The sequence below is a fragment of the Lucilia cuprina genome, chromosome 3 (genome assembly GCF_022045245.1).
Source record: "Lucilia cuprina isolate Lc7/37 chromosome 3, ASM2204524v1, whole genome shotgun sequence".
In the NCBI taxonomy this organism is placed as follows: domain Eukaryota; kingdom Metazoa; phylum Arthropoda; class Insecta; order Diptera; family Calliphoridae; genus Lucilia; species Lucilia cuprina.
In genome coordinates this window covers 5,888,880-5,910,338 of record NC_060951.1, presented here as the reverse complement: position 1 = coordinate 5,910,338, position 21,459 = coordinate 5,888,880, and the positions used below count along the sequence as shown (strand labels likewise).

At 30.5% G+C, this 21,459-nt stretch overlaps 4 protein-coding genes across 4 annotated transcripts; 3 read left to right on the top strand and 1 right to left on the bottom strand.

The window, feature by feature from the left end:
• The first annotated feature begins 1,059 nt into the window (after positions 1-1,059).
• On the top strand, positions 1,060-1,754 carry LOC111685160 (la1-like protein 15). The gene is made up of 3 exons (XM_023447402.2): positions 1,060-1,212; positions 1,287-1,398; positions 1,586-1,754. Exons 1-3 carry the CDS (start codon positions 1,155-1,157, stop codon positions 1,677-1,679), a joined length of 264 nt encoding a protein of 87 aa, XP_023303170.2. The 5' UTR covers positions 1,060-1,154; the 3' UTR covers positions 1,680-1,754.
• Positions 1,755-2,879: 1,125 nt separating this feature from the next.
• LOC111685159 (venom peptide Pc-like) lies at positions 2,880-3,863 on the top strand. The gene is made up of 3 exons (XM_023447401.2): positions 2,880-3,029; positions 3,101-3,212; positions 3,463-3,863. Exons 1-3 carry the CDS (start codon positions 2,972-2,974, stop codon positions 3,554-3,556), a joined length of 264 nt encoding a protein of 87 aa, XP_023303169.1. The 5' UTR covers positions 2,880-2,971; the 3' UTR covers positions 3,557-3,863.
• A 2,608-nt stretch (positions 3,864-6,471) lies between these two features.
• On the bottom strand, positions 6,472-7,903 carry LOC111685155 (GATA zinc finger domain-containing protein 7). The gene has a single exon (XM_023447396.2). It carries the CDS (start codon positions 7,693-7,695, stop codon positions 6,814-6,816), a length of 882 nt encoding a protein of 293 aa, XP_023303164.1. The 5' UTR covers positions 7,696-7,903; the 3' UTR covers positions 6,472-6,813.
• Positions 7,904-10,230: 2,327 nt separating this feature from the next.
• On the top strand, positions 10,231-20,303 carry LOC111685161 (kinesin-like protein Klp10A). The gene is made up of 6 exons (XM_046945391.1): positions 10,231-10,620; positions 10,723-11,554; positions 11,730-12,904; positions 17,408-17,654; positions 17,725-18,483; positions 19,949-20,303. Exons 3-6 carry the CDS (start codon positions 11,907-11,909, stop codon positions 20,264-20,266), a joined length of 2,322 nt encoding a protein of 773 aa, XP_046801347.1. The 5' UTR covers positions 10,231-10,620; positions 10,723-11,554; positions 11,730-11,906; the 3' UTR covers positions 20,267-20,303.
• The last annotated feature ends 1,156 nt before the right edge of the window (positions 20,304-21,459 follow it).

Genomic DNA, 21,459 nt, shown 5'->3' with positions numbered 1-21,459 from the left:
CTATAGACTAGACTATAGACTAGACTATAGACTAGACTATAGACTAGACTGTAGACTAGACTATAGACTAGCCTATAGACTAGACTATAGACTAGACTATAGACTAGATTATAGACTAGACTATAGACTAGACTACTGACTAGACTATTGACTAGACTATTGACTAGACTATTGACTAGACTATTGACTAGACTATTGACTAGACTGTAGACAAGAACTAGAGACTGACCTTACACTAGCCTATAGACTAGACTATAGAATAGACTATAGACTAGACTATAGACTTGACTATAGATTAGACCATAGTTCATACAATATACCAGACTATAGACTAAACTATAGATTAGACTATTAACTAGACTATAGACAGGATTATAAACTAGACTTTAGACTTAACTATTCTAGAGACTTGACTATAGTCTAGAATATAGACTATAGATTGGACTATCTATTAGACTATTAACTAGACTATAGACAGGATTATAGACTGGACCATAGACTAGACTATAGACTAGACTAAACTCTATACATTAGATTGGATCAAAAACTTTATAAATAAATGAATATTAATTAACTTTTTTTAAACAAGCGTGTGTTTCTTAGCATTTAACAGAAAATCCCAGAGTCAAGAAAGTATTTGTTTATATTATTATAAGTATTATTTATATTTGTTTTATTAGGTATACGCAAATAATTATAATGCAAAAAAATCCTTAAATAAATATTGATTTTTAACAAAAATATTGGGAATAAAAAAAAACAAAATATACAGTAGCATTTAACACTGTCTCCATGAGAAATTTCTAAACCATTTACACTTTTAAAAAAATAAGATTAATTTTTAAGAGAACAAGACTTTTAATTAAAATTAAAGAAAACTAGTTTTAATTTCAATCAAATTTTAATAAGACATTAAAGACAATTAAAAATATATCTATTAGGAAACGGTTTATACATAGATACATATATACATTTGCTTCCAATTTATTGATCTTTTTATTAATAATTACTCTGCAAATAATAGTTAAAGAAAAAACAACTTGTTTATCCTAATTTTGGACTTATAGAATTGTATAAATAGCTGACCAGTTCTAGCTAAAGATAATCAGTTGTTTTCTGAAACCCTCAGAGATCGTATCAAATTCTCAGAAAATATGAAGAGCTTCCTTTTTATTTTATTCGCTATTTTGGCTGTTTTCGCTTTTGCTCAAGGTAATTTAATTTTAATTGTTATTTAATGATAATTATTTAAAAAATATTTCGAAATTATTTCTTTTAATTTTTAGCCGATGAATGCAAAATTGATGGTCATGTTGTGAAAGTAGGAGAAACTTACTCTTTGCCCGGCAAATGTTCTGAAATTCAATGTAATGGACCCGAATCTTTCAGTGCCAAAACGTGAGTGTTTTATTTTATTGTTTCGAAAAGAAAATTTTCGAAAAAAAATCCTTTAGAACTTCTGATCACGATTTTCTAGAAAAACAATTTTATTTAAATTTTTTAAAATCAAAAACAGTTTTCCAGTTCTGCAATTTTGCACTCTTTTAGAAAATTAAAGATTGTAACATTTTTTCATTATTTCTAGTTGCCCCCCGGAACAAAGCTTGAAAAACTGCAAATTAACACCTCAAGACAATTCCAAACCTTTTCCCGAATGTTGTCCCCGTTATGAATGTTAAACATTAAATCTATATTAAAATGTTCGCCAATATAAACAATGTAAAATAAAGAACAGTTATATAATTTAAACATTTACTTTTAAAATTCTGTAGTTTAGTCTAAAAACTAGTCTATAGTCTAATCTATAGTCCAGTCTATAGTCTAGTCTTAAGTCTAGTCTTAAGTTTAGTCTTAAGTTTAGTCTATAGTCGAGTCTATAGTCTAGTCAATAGTCTAGTCAATAGTCTAGTCTATTGTATAGTCTAGTCTATAGTCCAGTCTATAGTCTAGTTTATAGTCTAGTCTATAGTCTGGTCTAGTCTATAGTATAGTCCATATTCTAGTCTATAGTATACACTATAGTCTAGTCTATAGTCTAATCTGTAGTCTAATCTGTAGTTTAGTCTGTAGTATAGTCAATAGTCTGCTCTTTAGTCTAATATGTAGTCTAGTCTTTAGACTAGTCTTTAGTCTAGTCTTTAGTCTAGTCTTTAGTCTAGTCTTTAGTCTAGTCTTTAGTCTAGTCTTTAGTCTAGTCTTTAGTCTAGTCTTTAGTCTAGTCTTTAGTCTAGTCTATAGTCTAGTCTATAGTCTGGTCTAAAGTCTAGTCTATAGTCTATTCTATAGTCTAGTCTATAGTCTAGTCTATAGTCTAGTCTATAGTCTAGTCTATAGTCTAGTCTATAGTCTAGTCTATAGTCTAGTCTATAGTCTAGTCTATAGTCTAGTCTATAGTCTAGTCTATAGTCTAGTCTATAGTCTAGTCTATAGTCTAGTCTATAGTCTAGTCTATAGTCTAGTCTATAGTCTAGTCTATAGTCTAGTCTAGTCTAGTCCATAGTCTATTCTTTAGTCTAGTCTATAGTCTATTCTATAGTCTAGTCTATAGTCTAGTCTACAGTCTAGTCTATAGTCTAGTCTATAGCCTAGTCTATAGTCTAGTCTATATTCTAGTCTACAGTATAGGCTATAGTCTAGTTTATATTTATGTCTGTAATCTCGTTTATAATCTTGTCTATGGTGTAGTCTATAGTTTAGTTTATAGCCAAGTCTATAGTCTATAGTTAATAAAATTTCTTCTGGGAAACGTTTTAAACATACATTCTTATTTTTCCCTAATTTATTAATACTTTTCTAATAATTACACTCTTTCGCTCTCACACATAATAGAAAATTAAAAACATTTTGTTTAACCCAAGCTTGAACTTAAAGCCCTTGTATAAATAGCAGACCTGTTCTAGCTAAAGCTAATCAGTTGTTTTCAGAAACCTCAAGTGATCGCATTATCTTTACTAAGAAAAAAAAAAACAAAATGAAGAGCTTCCTGTTAGTTTTATGCGCAATTTTAGCTATTTTTGCTTTTGCTAAAGGTAATTTATTTGAATTATTTTTGATAATAATTGTTTAATAATAATTCCGCAATTGATTTGCCGAATTTTAGCCGATGAATGCAAAGTTGAGGGTCATGTTGTGAAAGTGGGAGAAACTTATTCTTTGCCCGGTAAATGTACTGAAATCAAATGTACTGGACCAAATGCTTTTACTGCCAAAACGTAAGTGTTTGTTTGTTTTTTCTATCTTTTTCCATTTTCATTGTCTTGCAATTAAACAATTTCGAACTTATGTTCGAATTTTCGAAAATGATCGCAAAAATAGTTTTTTTTTTTAAAACTATTTGACATTTACAACATTTCTGTAGCAAAATTTTGAAATTTTCTTTACATTTTATATTTTTAAACTTAATTTTCGAAAAAATTTAGAATTTCGAATTTAAAATTTCAAACATTTTCTATTTATTTCCAGCTGTGCCCTGGAACACAGTTTAAAACCCTGCAAATATATACCACAAGACAATAGCAAACCTTATCCTGAATGTTGTCCCCGTCATGACTGTTAAACTAAAACAAAAAACTAATTTTAAATAAAAGATTTTAATAAAAAAATCTCATAGTTTTCTTTAATATTTAATTACTTTATTAAAATGTTTGTTTTTTAATAAATACATTGTTTACTTTTTTTAAATTACTTGTTTGTTTGTTTGTTTATTTTTGTGGCAAAAATTTTACTATTTTTTTAATTAAATATTTCAATTTGTTTTCTTTTAATATTAAACATTTATTTGTCTCTTATAAATCGTATACCAATCAAAAATTAAATATATTTATTAATTTGCTTGTTTAGTTTAATAAAACGTTTTAAACATATAACTAATGTTCAATACAGATTTTAATATTAAAAGTGTAAAAGCTAAATAGTTAGTTATATCATTCTTAATTAATTATATATATTAATAATTATTTTAAATATACATATATTTTTATTAAATATATAAATTTTGAGAAAAAACCTGAGCTAATCTAGGCTAGTGTTTACTTTTTCCATAAATTTACTTTTTTGTTATGGACTTATTAAAGGAGTAATACGGTTATAAAAAATCGTTAAAAACTTATAAATATTACTGTCTACTTGTAGGCTTAAACACAAAAAATAAAAACTGAGTTTACTTTAACCAATAGTCTGGACTATTATTCTACAGACCAAGAATAGAAAGACTATATGCCAGACTTTAAAATTGACTATAGATTATACACTATAATATAGTCCAGTCTATAGTCTAGTCTATAAACTATAGCCTTGTCTATAGTCTAGTCTGATCTTAAGTATAGTTTGTAGTTGTAGTTTGTAGTCTAAATTATAGTCTGTAGTCTAGTATATGTACAGTTTTGCCTTGTCTATTTTATAGTCTATAGAATATAGTCTCGCCTATAGTCTAGTCTCTAGTCCAGTTAATAGTCAAGACCGTAGTCTAGTCTATTGTCTAGTATATAATCTAGTTTATAGTTTACTCTAGTCTATAGCCTAGTTCATAGTCTAGTCTACGTTCAAGTCTATTGTCTAGTCTATAGTCTAGTGTAAAGTATAGTCCAAAGTCTAGTCTAAAGTAAAGTCCAAAGTGTAGCCTACAGTCTAGTCAAAAGTCTAATCTATAGTCAAACCTATAGTCTGTAGACTAGTCAACCCTATAGTTTAGTATATAGTCTAGTTTATAGTCTAGTCTATAGTCTAGTCTAAAGTCTACTTTAGTCTATTCTACAGTCTAGTCTATAGTCTAGTCTATAGTCTAGTCTATAGTCTAGTATATAGTCTAGTCTACAGTTTATTGCCTGGTCTATAGTCTAGTCTATAGTATAGTCTAGAATATAGTCTATATTCTAGTCTATATTTTAGACTACAGTGTAGTCTAGTCTATAGTTTAGTGTATAATGTAGTCTATAGTCTAGTCTATAGTCTAGTCCATAATTTAGTCCACAGTCTAGTCTATAGTCTAGTCTATAGTTTAGTCTGTAGTCTAGTCTAGTCTACAGTCTAATCTATAGTCTAGTCTATAGTCTAGTCTATAGTCAAGTCTATAGTCTAGTCTATAGTCTAGTCTATAGTCTAGTCTATAGTCTAGTCTATAGTCTAGTCTATAGTCTAGTCTAGTCTATAGTCTAGTCTATAGTCTAGTCTATTCTACAGTCTATTCTATTCTACAGTCTAGTCTATTCTATAGTCTAGTCTATAGTCCAGTCTATAGTAAAATCTATAGTCTAGTCTATAGTCTAGCCTATAGTCTAGTCTATAGTCTAGTCTATAGTCTAATCTATAGTCAAGTCTATAGTCTAGTCTATAGTCTAGTCTATAGTCTAGTCTATAGCCTATTCTATAGTCTAGTCTATAGTCTAGTCAATAGTCTAGTCTATAGTCTAGTCTATAGTCTAGTCTATAGTCTAGTCAATAGTCTAGTCAATAGTCTAGTCTATAGTCTAGTCTATAGTCTGGTCTATATTCTAGTCTATTCTATAGTCTATTCTATAGTCTAGTCTATAGTCTAGTCTATAGTCTAGTCTATAGTCTAGTCTATAGTCTAGTCTATAGTCTAGTCTATAGTCTAGTCTATAGTCTAGTCTATAGTCTAGTCTATTCTATAGCCTATTCTATAGTCTAGTCTATAGTCTAGTCTATTCCATAGCCTATTCTATAGTCTAGTCTATAGTCTAGTCAATAGTCTAATCTATAGTCTAGTCTATAGTCTAGCCTACAGTCTAGTCTATAGTCTAGTCTATAGTATAGTCTATAGTGTAGTCTATAGTCTAGTCTATAGTATAGTCTATAGTCTAGTCTATAGTCTAGTCTATAGTCTAGTCTATAGTCTAGTCTATAGTCTAGTCTATAGTAACGTCTATAGTTTAGTCTATAGTCTAGTCTATAGTCTAGTCTATAGTCTAGTCTATAGTCTAGTCTAGTCTATATTCTAGTCTATAGTCTAGTCTATAGTCTAGTCTATAGTATAGTCTATAGTCTAGTCTATAGTCTAGTCTATAGTCTACTCTATAGTCTACTCTATAGTCTACTCTATAGTCTAGTCTATAGTCTAGTCTATAGTCTAATCTAGTCTATAGTCTAGTCGATTCTATAGTCTGGTCTATAGGCTAGTCTATAGTCTTGTCTATAATCTAGTCCATAGTCTTGTCAATAGTATAGCCTATAGTCTAATCTATAGTCTTGGCTATTCTATAGTCTAGTCTATAGTTAGTCTATAATATAGTCTATAGTTTAGTCTATAGTTACATCTATAGTCTAGTCAATAATTTCCAAATATAGTTTTGAATTATTTACAAAATTTTGAACTCAAATTTTTAAAAATTAAAAAAAAAAACTTAAAATTCATTGAAAATCTTATTATATGAATATATTTCTTTTTGGAATAAAAACAATATTAAATTATAAACTAATTAGCCAACTATTAAGAATTAAGACTGTCTTTTTTTATATATATATATAAAAATCCAACATTTGACATACAAATTCCAACAACAAGAAAAAACAGTTTCTGTAATTCTCTATTGTTTAAAAACTAAAAACAAATTTTCGGGGAGCGTAAGTAATAAAATGAAATTAAAATAAAAATAAAATATTATTAAAATTTATATAAAACTACAATTAAAACTAAAAAAGTATATGGGATAAAGTTATAAAATAATAAAAATTAAAGTTAAAATATTCAGGAAATAGAAAGAGAATAAAACAACAAGACTAATCATGCAAAGAATCAATAGTACTTGTTGTTAATGAAGTGGACATCAGTTGTTTAACATCCGCCATTAGCAAATCTCATTGGCGAGCCGAACGTTCCGTTTCCATTAGGCATTCACGCACCAGTATGCGTGCATGAACAATGCCACGTTTCAGGCGTTCAGTAGAAGTGCGCGAACCGGTATAGGTGGGTCGTATATCACGACCCATCTCCTCGATTATAGCCAATAGTTGGGCATATTTGGTGAGGCCATTATTTTGTGTATTATTTTGCGCAGAGCCAGCCAAATTGGAACTGGAAGAGGTCATGGCTGTTGTAAGGTTAGAGGCCACATTGTTGCCTAAGATTAGAGGTGAAGTTGATTGTGGATATTTGAGTTGTGATGGTGTGGAGACAACACCACCACCACCTCCGCCGCCATTTGAGGTAATGCTAACATTATTATGGTTTGTATTTGGTATGGGTGTCATGGACAGCTGAGAGGCTAAAGTAGATGACAAGACCGAGGCTCTTGGATTAGCGGGTGTTAAGGTTATTGAAGGTGAGGCAGTTGTATTGGCTTGCTGCTGCAGTAAAGCTAATTGGGCCTGCAGCTGTTGGGTATATTGCAAGGCAGCCGCCGCTACAGCCGCATTTGAGGTATTACCACTGGCCACCGCTGCTGCTACCTGACTCAGTTGCTGATGATAGTCACGCTCACGTTTAGAATGCCCATACAGATCACGACTGCCGGACGAATGAGCCACACGTATATCATCCCTTTCCGTAGACGTCAAACCGTGGGAATGACGTTCTCGCGGCGCATGATGTATAGCGGATATTTGGATTTGTGGCTGTTGTTCGCGTTGCTCACGCTGCTGTTGGTAATTGTAGAAATTTTGTACCTGTGACCGTGGTATTGGGGTCACAGTGACGTCACTCAATTTAGATTCTACTGCTTGTATGTCCATTATATCCATGTTTTGGTTTCACTTTTCAGAAAACAATTTCGTTTTAAATAAATTCAATTTGATTCTTTATGCTGTTAATTATGTCAATTTTATATTGTCGTTATTAAATTTTTGGTTTTTTTCCTTTAAAGTTTTGGTATGTTTTGGTTTAAATTTTCTTTTACTTTTTTTCTTTAGTTGCAGGAGAAAAGCAGAATATTTTTCTGTAAATGTCAAACGTAGTAGATGAACAAAAAAACAATATACTTAAGTGTTGTTGTTTGTGTGAATAACGGGTAATTGTTTTGTTTACATTTTAGTGTGTAAGGAAAAGGTAGCAAATTAAAAGACACAGTTGCAAGAAAAAGTAATAAATTTAAAATTACTAACAAAAATACACTGATAAAATAAATTTGGTTAAATTTTAAGTGATTTTAGGGAAATTTATCATATATATTTTAATGGCAAGTTTAATTGTAAGTATAGGAGTCTTTAGAGTTATTAGACTTCAAATTTGTTTATTTTTTTTGCTCATATCTAGTTTTATGGTTAGGCGGCTTTTTTTGTTTTTGTTGTTGTTGTAACAGCTCGACTGTGGCAGATAGTTCTTTCCTGGGGAAAAAACTTTCGGTTGATACAGCTGTCGCTGGGTTGTTAATCTTTGGCCGAGTATGACTCGGGTCGTTCCGGAGCGAAGATCCAATAGTCGTGGCGGCCTTTAGCCGGCTGCAGTTGCAATTTTTTTCGTGATGTACTCAATACCGGCTTGTTAGGATTGCCGTTTTATATGTATTCAAATATGTTTCTAGAAACAATCAAAATCGGAAAAAGTAAAATTTACTTACATGCTTCTACAATAATTTGGTTTTAATTTAAAATTATTTTTTAAAACAATGTTATTTTAAAGAAATAAAGATGCTGGCAACCCTCACAAAAAAAAAACGTTGCTTGAAAGTGACAGCAAAACAAAAACGTTTTTTGCCAGTTTTATGTCAATCGTAACGGTTTTTGACATTATGACATAAACAATACAAATGAGAAAAATTTAAATCAGCTGTTTGACATAACGGTCATAATCCAAAAAAAAATAAAAACATTGAAGCATAAACACTAAAGAGTAAAAAATAAAACTTTAAGAAAAACCCGCCCTAAAAGTTGTTTTTTTTTTGGTTGTTGTCGTGGTAACTGTTGTCATTAAGGTGACGACGACGACGAGGTTTTTAGTTTATTAAATGTAACAAAATAAAAAGAGAAAATTGTACAAAAAAAGAAGTAAAAACAACAACAACAAGAAAACTACCACAAAAGTATCAAAGAAATAATATGACATAGGTATAGAAGAATATAGAAAAAAAGTGAATAAAATTGTGTGCATGAGATTGTACAAGTACAAGCTGTTTTTTTTTAGTTTTTAAGTAGGGGCCGCTCTGAAGGCAGCAGCAGCTAGCTTTAAATTTCAATAGTGGCAGTAGCAGCAGCATAAATCTAACAACTAATGCCGATACATTAACTATAAAAATATATAAAAAAAATTGATTTTGTTTACCATTTAAGGAAATAGTTAATTGAAAAAAAGTGTTATTTAGAAAAAAAAGTGTGAAAAACTATTTTGAAAAATAAAGACAACAGTGACAGTGTGTTTTAAAAAGGGGTTTGTTGCATTAAAAAGTGTTTAAAAAAAAATGAAAAATTAAATTTAAAAAAAAGTTTAACAAAAAAATGATGAAATGACAAAAATTACACTTTTTCATGGGTTCATTATTCAGCAGGGTTTTGCTTGCATAAGACTTTAATTACAATTTTCTACTGGTGTTTTATTGTTGTTGGTATCTGTTACCATTTTCAGTTTAGTGTTTTTTTTTCATTATAATGTAGATTTTCTTTGTTTTCATTCATTTACTTCCTCTTTGTAAGTGAATTTGATTGTTTTGTTGGTTTTTGAAACCAAGCAGAAAACTAATTTAAAAAATCTATGTAAATTTTCCAACTAAAACTTTGCAGCGAAGTTTTATAAATGCAATGAAAGCGTGCGACTGCATATAAACACCAAATTAAACAAAGTTTTGAATACCTGAAAAGTCTGTGGCCGATCGCTGTTATTGTGTTTTCTTATATGTACTCCCAAACAATATTTGCTAAAAAATCTTTGTTGTTGTTTTGTTTGCTCTTGTTTTAGGGTTTTATTTTAGTAATTTTTGACCAACTAACAACACAAACTTGGCTTTAAACATCTGTTTTTTTGTTTTTGCCTAAGAATAATAACTTTAAATACAAGTTATAATAAAAATTTATAAAATTCTTTTACAAATACAAAAATTAATTAATTTCATCATATTTTTACTTTTAAACTCCTCAAAAAAAACCAACAACAATTTACATCAAGTTTTTCTGCACTTCCTTTAACCATATGTTTGTTTTTTTGTATATGGATTATCTTTTTGTATTTTGAAATAAATTAGCTTACAGCAGGTGTGTGTGTTTGTTTATTTATGAAAATACAAAAAAAAAAAAAAAACATTTTTAATTTAATTTTATTTGCGGCTTTTTATTGTTTGCAATTTAAATTTGCCCACCCAACATTTGTTTGCAATTTAGAGAAATAGCATCACTATTTTTCTTTGGCATGTGAAAGCAAAAGCAAAAAAACCGCAAAATGCAAAAACAAAAAGAAGAGTGTAAATTAAAACAGGGTTGTTCAAATTTGTGGCGAATTGACAATATCAACGATTTTTTCAGTACATGTTTAAAGCAGGGTTGCTAAAAAACTTACAAATAAACCCAAACAATAAGACAAAAGTGAAAAGACAGAAAAAAAATAAATAAAAATAAAACATTCCTTCGAATTACAAAATTAAGCAATTATTTAAAAAAAGGAACGTATATTTATTTACTGGGTTATAAACAAATTAAAAATAAAAAAAAAACGTTTTTACATATCTATTTTTAAATACCCAAGTAAGCTTATAAATAAAATTCAAATAATTTGAATTATTTTATTTTAAATTTTAATTGTTAAGAAATTAATAGAAGTAAAAAAATTTGTTTATTTTAAACTAGCTACTAACAAATTTTGCAACATTGCTAAATTGCTGATATAACAACCCTGGGTGACATCACTGAATAGCAGTAACAACAACAACAACAAAGAGAACTTAAAAAGAGAAACAAACACAATTCGCCGCCATTTTTTTTGTGATTGCAATTTGTCAGTTGAATTTTCGAATTAAGAGCGAATTTATTACTGTGTATTTGTTGCCTTTTGCTTACAACTACAGCAACATTATTTTAGTTAAGACTTGGAATTATTATTTGTTGTGTTTTAATAACGCCATAGCTCTGCAGCTGTTTTGTTTTTATTTTATTTTTTAATTTTATATTAACCAACAAAAGCTTTGTGAGTAATCATCATCTTAACGGTTTGGAAAAAAAATCTTTTAACTTTAAATTAATTAAAAATATATTGTATGGAAATTTAAAAAAAAAAACAAAAAAATCAACTACAACGAGTATAGTGAAGTGAAAACCCCCACACACAAATTACAAAAGCAAAAAAAAAAAAAAAAACACTAAAAAAGCAAAAACAAAAAGCATTATTACAATTAAGGAGGAGACATACGGTGAAAGATTGGGGAAAAAACACGAAATTGTCAAATATAGAAAAATTTGCGACAAGAAGGAAGTGTTTTAAAAGTGGAAGAAAGAAATTGAAGTTTTAATAAAAAAAAGTTAACAAGAGCTAAAAAATATTTGAGAAATTTACTTGAAAAATAGAAAATTATAACAAAAGAAACTTCAATTAAAAGAAATTTCCCAAGAATAAGACAAAAAAAGTTTTTTTTTTGGGAGCAATTACTAACACCTCTGCTGGCAGCAAACAACAACGAAAGCGGTGAGTTTTTTCTTGTTTTTTTGTTTCTTTTTGTTGTACTTAGTTGACACCAAAACCAACGTCACTTTTTCATTTTAATTTTTTTCTGTTAAAAAATATATTAAAGAATTGAAGTCATACAAAAACACCAAATAATTTTTAATAATTTTATTGCAAATTCATTTCAAATTATTAGTGTATGTGTGCGTGTAAATCTTGGAGCTGTAAACGCTAACAGAGATTTTTTTGCTGCTCCGGCTGACTGCTTGCTGCTGAAACGTGTAAGCTGGTTGCCATTCAACTGAACCTACGCCAAAAATTATACAAAAACTACAACAACAACTAAGAAAAACAAAAAACAACAACTCCCACTATGGAATACATTTCAATTGGAAAAAGTGTCAATATAAAACGTACCGACGGCCGTGTACATTCCGCGGTCGTCTCCAAAATCAATGAGTCGGGCAAATCCATTACCGTGGAATGGTATGAACGCGGCGAGACCAAAGGCAAGGAGGTAGAACTTGATGCCATTCTACTACTCAATCCCGAAATACTCGAACAGGCCGAACAGGAGGAGCCTTTGCATACTGCACCGGAACCCAAAAAAGTAGCTACCGCGCCCATAAATCTTTCACGCAATGCTACACAAGGCGCTATAGGTCATCGTACCAATCGTGCCACTATAAATTCCTCCAATATTTTATCCTCCGCTTCGGTGGCTGAGCATGTAGAAAATATACCTCCACAAGCTTTACCACCACCCACTACCGGCATTGTACGTTCACGCACCACCAATAATGCCTCGCGCCTAGCTTCGGCCTCTAATTTGGGTGGTGGTGGTGGCGGCGGCCTTACCAATACCTCCTCTATAGGCAATACATCTTCATATGGTGGTAGCGGTTCTGTTAGTGCCGCTAATAATGCCTCCATAGCAACTGGCAATGTTGGTGCTCGTCGCTCCTATGTGGTGAAAGAGGTTGAACGTCTTAAGGAGAATCGTGAAAAACGTCGTGCCCGCCAAGCTGAGATTAAAGAAGAGAAAAATGCCTTAATGAATCAAGATCCCGGTAATCCCAATTGGGAGACCGCTCAAATGATACGTGAATATCAATCTACCCTGGAATTTAATCCATTAATTGATGGCCAAGCCGTTGAAGATCATCAAATTACCGTTTGTGTACGTAAGAGACCATTATCGCGCAAAGAGTTAAATCGCAAAGAAATTGATGTGATTTCGGTGCCACGCAAGGATACGCTTATTGTACATGAGCCGCGTAATAAAGTGGATTTAACAAAATTTCTGGAAAATCATAAATTTCGTTTTGACTATGCCTTCGATGATCGCTGTGACAATGCTATGGTTTACAAGTGAGTATGGTATATTTCTATTTTATTTAAAACTTTTCGATCAGAATAGTTAGACTCGACCCGACTAGACTAGACCATTAACTAAACTATAGACTAGACTATAAACTAGAAATGAGACTAGACTACAGACTAGAGATGAGATTAGACTATAGACTAGAATATAGCCTAGACTATAGACTAGATTATAGACTAGACTATAGAACAGATAATAGACTAGACTATAGAACAGATAATAGACTAGACTATAGAACAGATAATAGACTAGACTATAGACTAGACTATAGACTAGACTATAGACTAGACTATAGACTAGACTATAGACTAGACTATAGATTATACTATAGACTAGACTAGAGACTAGATTATACTATACTATAGACTAGATTAGAATACAGACTAGACTACAGACTAGACTATAAACTAGACTATAGACTAGACTATAGACTAGACTACAGACTAGACTATATACTAGACTATAGACTAGACTATAGACAAGACTATAAACTAGAATATAGACTAAGCTATAGAATAGACTAAACTAAAGACTAGACTACAGCCTAGACTATAGACTAGACTATAGACTAGACTATAGACTAGACTATAGAGTAGACTATAGACTAGACTATAGACTAGACTATAGACTAGACTATAGACTAGACTATAGACTAGACTATAGACTAGACTATAGACTAGACTATAGACTAGACTATAGACTAGACTATGGACTAGACTATAGACTAGACTACAGACTAGACTACAGACCAGACTATAGAGTAGACTATAGACTAGACTACAGACTAGACTATAAACTAGACTATAGACTAGACTATAGACTAGACTATTGACTAGACTATAGACTAGAATATAGGCTAGAGTATAGACTAGACTATAGACTAGACTATAGACTAGACTACAGATTAGACTACAGACTAGACTACAGACTTGACGATAGACTGGACTATAGACAAGACTATAGACAAGACTATAGAATAGACTATAGACTAGACTATAGACGAGACTATAGACTAGACTGTAGACTAGACAATAAACAAGATTAGACTGATGTCGAAGATTGAGGTTTTCGTATTTTAAAATCTATTTAAAAAAGGTCCTTCGAACCTTAACTATTGACCCCAAAAATGAAAGATTCCACAACAATTTTCAACAAATCATTTCCTTATAAACACACTAGCTCTGTAAGCCATACAATAACCTTGTTAGCTATTACTACATCAAAATTGAATAACATTCCTTAAAAGTCAATATTTATAAATATTTATAATAAGACAAAAAAAAAAAAAAAATAAAATAAAGACTTTGTCAAGCAAAGACCTCTACAACAGCTGATTGATCTTATATTTATGTACATAAAAACGTTGAATTTGAAAATATCTAAAATGTCTTTAGCTTTATGAATGAGTTACTTGGTCTACGGTCTACATATGTATGTATAGGAATCAAACAAATATCAATACAAATAAAATAAAATGCACAAAAAAAACACAGCAATAAGTATAAGATAAAATATCATACATTGTCGACGTCGCCATACACGTCTCAACGAAATGATTAGTCATACAATTTAAGCTTAAACTGCTGCTATAACTACCATTCTTTCAATTTACTCCCCTTACACTCTACTCTTTTTTTTTTGCTTATTTTGTTTAAGCATAATTTTTGTATAATTTTCTTGTTACTTTTTCTTTAATTAACCAAAACCAAAAAACTAAAAAAAACTACAGACTTAAGTTTTATACGTTTTCAATTTGTAGATGACGAACACTCTCCAAGATGTTTGTGTTTAAAGGAAAATCTTTTTTTTTTTTTAAGTGTGGCTTTGTTATGTTTAAGAAAAAGAAAACCAAATTGCAAATTTATTTAATTTCTCATATAAATCTTACACTTTATAAACCTCTACTATATAGACAAGAGGATGTCTGCCCCTTTCTTCTTTTATATATTTTATTATTATTTTCTTTTTTTTGTTTATATTTCTTTTCTTTTGTTGTAGCTATGAACTGGTTTAATCTTTGTATGCTATTCATTATTTCCTTATAAATTTGTTTTTTTTTTTTTTTTAAATATTGATCGTTATGATGATGACTAAAGTTGCAGAGAAAAGTTTTTATATGAATATGTTTTTTTGTTTTTATATATATATTTTTCATTCTTGTTACTTCCGACTATTAGGTGTCTTTAGTTTAATTAGAAAGTCTAGTCATGTGTTAGAAAAAAAAGGTTACATTTTTGTTATACTTTTCTTTTACTTTTGTTTTAAGAATAAAATAGTTTATTAATTGTGGTTTAGAAATTATTATTTTTAAAAAATTGCTTGCGGTTCATTAGTATTTTTTTTATATGAGCAAACATTTTCTAAGATTTCTTTGGTTTTTAGCATATAATTATCAAGGGAAATTGTTTTTTTTATTTAAATAAATGACCTTAAAATGTTATAGACTCAACTAGCAGACTATTCTACAGGCCAGAGTATTCTATAGTCCAGACTAAAGACTAATCTATAGTCCAGACTATAGACTAATCTATAGTCCAGACTATAGACTAATGTATAATCCAGACTATAGACTAATCTATAGTCCAGACTATAGACTAATCTATAGTCCAGACTAAAAACTAATCTATAGTTCAGGATATAGACTAATCTATATTCCAGACTATAGACTGATCTATAGTCCAGTCTGTAGACTAATATATAGCCCAGACTATAGACTAATCTATAGTCCAGACTATAGACTAATCTAGAGTCCAGACTGTAGATTAATCTATAGCCCAGACTAGATTATAGACTAGTCTATATATCAGACTATAGACTAATCTACAGTCCAGACTATAGACCAATTTATAGACCAGATTATAGACTAATATATAGTTCAGACTATAGACTTATACATAGTGCAGACTATTGTCTACTGCAAATCTATAGTCCAGACTATAGTCCAGGCTACAGACTAATCTATAGTCCGACTATAGACTAATCTATAGTCCAGACTACAGACAAATCTATAGTGCAAACTTGTCTTATCTAAAGTCCAGACTATAGACTTATCTATAGTCCAGACTATAGACTTATCTATATTACAGATTATAGGCTAATCTATAGTCCAGACTATAGACTAATCTATAGTCCATAGAATATAGACTTATCTATAGTCGAGACTATAGACTTACTATAGTCCAGACTATAGACTTATCTATAGTCCAGACTATAGACTTATCTATAGTCCAGACTATAGACTTATCTATAGTTCAGACTATAGACTTATCTATAGTCCAGACTACAGACTTATCTATAGTCAAGACTAAAGACTTATCTATAATCCAGACTATAGACTTATCTATAGTTGAGACTATAGACTTATCTATAGTTGAGACTATAGACTTATCTATAGTTGAGACTATAGACTTATCTATAGTCGAGACTATGGACTTGTCTATAGTCGAGACTATGGACTTGTCTATAGCCCAGACTATAGACTTATATATAGTTCAGGCTATAGACTTATCTATAGTCCAGACTATAGACTTATCTATAGTCCAGACTATAGACTTATCTAAAGTCCAGACTATAGACTTATCTATAGTCCAGACTATAGACTTATCTATAGTCCAGACTATAGACTTATCTATAGTCCAGACTATAGACTTATCTATAGTCCAGACTATAGATATATCTATAGTCCAGACTATAGATTTATCTATAGTCCAGACTATAGACTTATCTATAGTCCAGACTATAGACTTATCTATAGTCCACAATATTGACTTATATTATAGACTATAGACTAATCTTTAGTCCAGACTATAGACTAATCTATAGTACAGACTATAGACTAACCTAAAGTCCAGATTATAGACTAATCTATAGTCCAGACTATAAACTAATCTATAGTCTGTACTATAGACTAATCTATAGTACAGACTATAGACTAACCTAAAGTCCAGATTATAGACTAATCTATAGTCCAGACTATAGACTAATCTATAGTCTGTACTATAGACTAATCTATAGTACAGACTATAGACTAATCTATAGTCCAGACAGTAGACTAATGTTGTTGAATGTTGGTCCTTAAAATCATACGAAATTGGTCTTACCAATCTATAAAAACATTTGGAATAGTTGTGGAACAAAAAAAAAAATCGACATTGAATTGTAACAACTATAAAAAATAGTTTTTTGTTTTCTCTTAAATGGGTTTGGCATAAATAAATTTCAATTAACAATTACCCCACAAAATCAGAGATTTAAGTCAATGAAACCCCCTCAGCATTTACACAAAAGCACTTGTTTTATATTCATGGGTGTGTGTCTGTAAATTAGCACACAATTTCCCCAAATAACAAGAGCACCTAATCAATTGTAACAACAAAACAAAAAAATAAAATAACAAATTAACTTTTAAATATAAAAGTAATTTAATTTAAATGTCTATTAATTAACTTGTTATTTGTTACTAAATTGTATTTAAATGTGTGAATTTTCAGATACACTGCAAAACCTTTGGTCCAAACTATATTTGAAGGTGGCATGGCCACCTGTTTTGCCTATGGTCAGACTGGTTCGGGTAAAACTCATACAATGGGTGGTGAATTTAATGGCAAAATACAGGATTGTAAAAATGGTATATATGCCATGGCAGCTAAGGATGTGTTTACCTATTTGAATGGGCCACGTTATCGTCATTTGAATCTAGTGGTATCGGCCAGTTTCTTTGAAATTTACAGTGGCAAAGTATGTCTCCGGAAATAACATTCATGTTTAACAAACAATTTTTAATCTCTAATTGTTTTTATTGTTTTAGGTTTTTGATTTACTCTCAGATAAACAAAAACTTCGTGTCCTGGAGGATGGCAAACAGCAGGTACAAGTTGTTGGTCTCACCGAGAAGGTAGTCGACAGTGTTGAAGAAGTGCTCAAACTTATACAGCACGGCAACAATGCTCGCACCTCCGGCCAGACCTCAGCCAATTCAAATTCATCACGTTCTCATGCAGTATTTCAAATTGTTTTACGTCCTCCCGGCTCCACAAAAATTCATGGTAAATTCTCTTTTATCGATTTGGCTGGTAATGAACGTGGCGCCGATACCTCGTCGGCTAATCGTCAAACCCGTATGGAGGGTGCCGAAATCAATAAATCTCTATTGGCTTTGAAAGAATGTATTCGTGCTTTGGGTAAACAATCGGCTCATTTGCCCTTCCGTGTCTCTAAGTTAACGCAAGTTTTACGTGATTCTTTTATTGGTGATAAAAGTAAAACCTGTATGATTGCTATGATTTCACCGGGTTTAAGTTCGTGTGAACACACACTTAATACTTTACGTTATGCGGATCGTGTTAAGGAGTTAGTGGTCAAAGATGTATTACGTGAGGATGATGTGTTGCGTGAAGAAGATACCGAACAGTTAATGTATGAAGAGGATGAAGAGACTAATAATGTACAGCATGTCCAGCAGAGGCCCATTAAGCATAATAATCATACTAATCATAATAATAACAATAATAATAAGAACAATGGTCAGATGTCGGCGAGTGATTTGGCATTGTTGCGTTCGTTGAGCGTAAGTTGGAAAAAATGTTTTCTAAACTAGATCATAGTAAATACTATAGGATAGACTAGACTATAGACTAGAGTGTAGACTAGACTATAGACTAGATTATAAACTACACTATAGACTAGACTATAGACTAGAATATAGACTAGACTATAAATTAGACTATAGACTAGACGATAAACTGGACTATAGACTACACTATAGACTAGACTACAAACTAGACTATAAACTAGACTATAGACTAGACTATAGACTGGACTATAGACTAGACAATAGACTAGATTATAGACTAGACAATAGACTAGACAATAGACAAGACTATAGACTAGACTATAAACTTCAGTATATATTAGACTGTTGACTAGACTATAGACTAGACAATAGAATAGAGACTAAAATATAGACTAGACTAAAGACTAGATTATAGACTATATACTAGACTATAGACTGGACTGTAGACTAGACTATAGACTAGACTATAGAATGGACTATAGACTGGACTATAGACTGGACTATAGACTAGACTAGACTATAGAATGGACTGTAGACTAGACTATAGACTGAACTGTAGACTAGACTATAAACTAGACTATAGACCAGACTTTAGACCAGACTATAGGCTAGACTATAGACTAGACTATAGACTAAACTATAGACTAAACTATAGACTAGACTATAGACTAGACTATAGACTAGACTATAGACTAGACTAAATTCCAGACTTTAGACAAGACTGTAGTCCAGACTATAGGCTAGACTGTAGACTAGACTATAGACTGAACTGTAGACTAGACTATAAACTAGACTATAAACTAGACTATAGACCAGACTTTAGACCAGACTATAGACTAGACTATAGACTAAACTATAGACTAAACTATAGACTAAACTATAGACTAGACTATAGACTAGACTATAGACTAGACTATAGACTAGACTATAGACTAGACTATAGACTAGACTAAATTCCAGACTTTAGACAAGACTGTAGTCCAGACTATAGGCTAGACTGTAGTCCAGATTATAGGCTAGACTGTAGACATGACTATAGTAGAGACGTATTATAATATAGTCCTCATCATAGACTATTTTAGATTATTCTAGATTAGCCTAATCTAGACTATAGAGTAGACTATACTGTATACTAGACTAGAGACTAGTCTATAACATAGTCTATAGACTTGACTATAGACTAGACTTTAGTTCAGTCCATAGACTAGACTATAGAAGAGACTATAGACTAGACTGTGGTTTAGACTATAGACTTGACTAAATTCCAGACTTTAGAAAAGACTGTAGTCTAGACTATAGGCTAGACTGTAGTCCAGATTATAGGCTAGACTGTAGACATGACTATAGTAGAGACGTATTATAATATAGTCCTCATCATAGACTATTTTAGATTATTCCATAGACTGGACTATACTTTGTTTTGACTTCTATATAATAATTCTACCTTTAACATTTCCAGGAACATGATATGTCCGATGAATTACTTGTCCAACACGCTGCTATTTCCGATCTACAACAAACCGAAGAAATGGTTGTTGATCAACATCGAGCCATCAATGAATTCCTAACACAATTTCTACCCGAATCTATGCGTCTATATAATTTAACCAACTATGTCGATTATGATCAAGACTCTTACTGTAAAGAAGGTGAGGCCTATTTTACACAACTGGCCGAGATGGCTACCATGTGTCGGGATTTAATGGCTGATTTTCGGGCAAAAATGGCTAAAGAAGAAATGCTTTCATGCACAGTTAAACCACCAGGCAAACGTTAAAAACTAAATAAGTAATATAACAAAAATTCCCTTTTTTTAAAAAACACTCAACACACTCCTTCTCCACATTATAAAGAAAGTAAAATACTCTACTACTTCTTCAGAGTCAAGTTTAAAACACTGAAACTGAAAAGGATTAATAAGGAATAAACAAAAATGCATGTATTAAAGATAACTTCTTCTCCTTCTTCTTTTTTTCTTAAGTATTAATTTGTTTATAATTTAAATAATAGAAGAAAACGAAAGAAAAAATTATAAACTAAAATTGTTAAACAGATTAGAGGAAAACAAAAGAAAAAAACAACCCAGCAGTGCCGTTTAAAAATGCACTTAAAACTTTAAATTAAAACTAAATTTTAAAAAAACTAACTGCAACAAAACAATACAACACATGATATATATAATATTTATGATTAAAACAACAACAACAAAAAAGCAAATAAAAGAAAACTTAATTACTCACTTTAACTTTATTAAACAAAAAAATAAATAAAAAAAACAATTAAAAATCAAACAAACAAATTTTTAATCTCAAACTCAAAACTGAAAGCCAGCAGCAGCATTAGCAGCAAATGTAGAACTATAACTAAAACAACAACAACAACAATGTAAAAATCCTGTTAGAAATGCTAATTTATGTTTGTTAAATTAATAATAACGATTTTTTTTATACTTATAAAACACAATCTTTTTTTTTTAACACAAAACTGCTTTTTATTAAAAATTTTCTTACATTTGCCGTTTAAAAAAAATGTAAATAAATTTGTTATTTTATTATAACACAAATTTATTTAACAAATATATATATTTTTTTTCTATTAAAACTTTATTTTCTTTAATTGTGCTTTAAAATTCTTAATGATTTTTATGTTTTTTAATATTATACTACTACTAGCCCTCTCACAACCCTTTAGCCCTTTGTATTTTTAATACTTATTTTTAAAATGATATTAATAATTTTATGTTTTTATATAGAATTTTTTTATAAAAAAAAACTTTCTTTTTGCTAAAATTTTGAAAAATTAAACACAAGTATTATCAAATAATTACCAAAATGAAGATTTAATAAAACAAACAACAACAACAAGCTTTCGTTACAAAAAAAAATGTCAAAAAAATAAAAAAACAAACTTGTCTAAAAAGCTAAACTTAAAAAAATCCCCTTACAAAAAAGCGTATAATTGACAACACTA

Bases quoted from the DNA above. Each gene is read 5' to 3' on its own strand.
- LOC111685160 (XM_023447402.2), top strand. From the start codon at position 1,155: ATGAAGAGCTTCCTTTTTATTTTATTCGCTATTTTGGCTGTTTTCGCT. The intron at 1,213-1,286 runs GTAATTTAATTT...TTTAATTTTTAG, and splicing joins TGTTTTCGCTTTTGCTCAAG to CCGATGAATGCAAAATTGAT. The intron at 1,399-1,585 runs GTGAGTGTTTTA...CATTATTTCTAG, and splicing joins GAATCTTTCAGTGCCAAAAC to TTGCCCCCCGGAACAAAGCT.
- LOC111685159 (XM_023447401.2), top strand. From the start codon at position 2,972: ATGAAGAGCTTCCTGTTAGTTTTATGCGCAATTTTAGCTATTTTTGCT. The intron at 3,030-3,100 runs GTAATTTATTTG...GCCGAATTTTAG, and splicing joins TATTTTTGCTTTTGCTAAAG to CCGATGAATGCAAAGTTGAG. The intron at 3,213-3,462 runs GTAAGTGTTTGT...ATTTATTTCCAG, and splicing joins AATGCTTTTACTGCCAAAAC to CTGTGCCCTGGAACACAGTT.
- LOC111685155 (XM_023447396.2), bottom strand. From the start codon at position 7,695: ATGGATATAATGGACATACAAGCAGTAGAATCTAAATTGAGTGACGTC.
- LOC111685161 (XM_046945391.1), top strand. From the start codon at position 11,907: ATGGAATACATTTCAATTGGAAAAAGTGTCAATATAAAACGTACCGAC. The intron at 17,655-17,724 runs GTATGTCTCCGG...TTATTGTTTTAG, and splicing joins TTGAAATTTACAGTGGCAAA to GTTTTTGATTTACTCTCAGA. The intron at 18,484-19,948 runs GTAAGTTGGAAA...TAACATTTCCAG, and splicing joins CATTGTTGCGTTCGTTGAGC to GAACATGATATGTCCGATGA.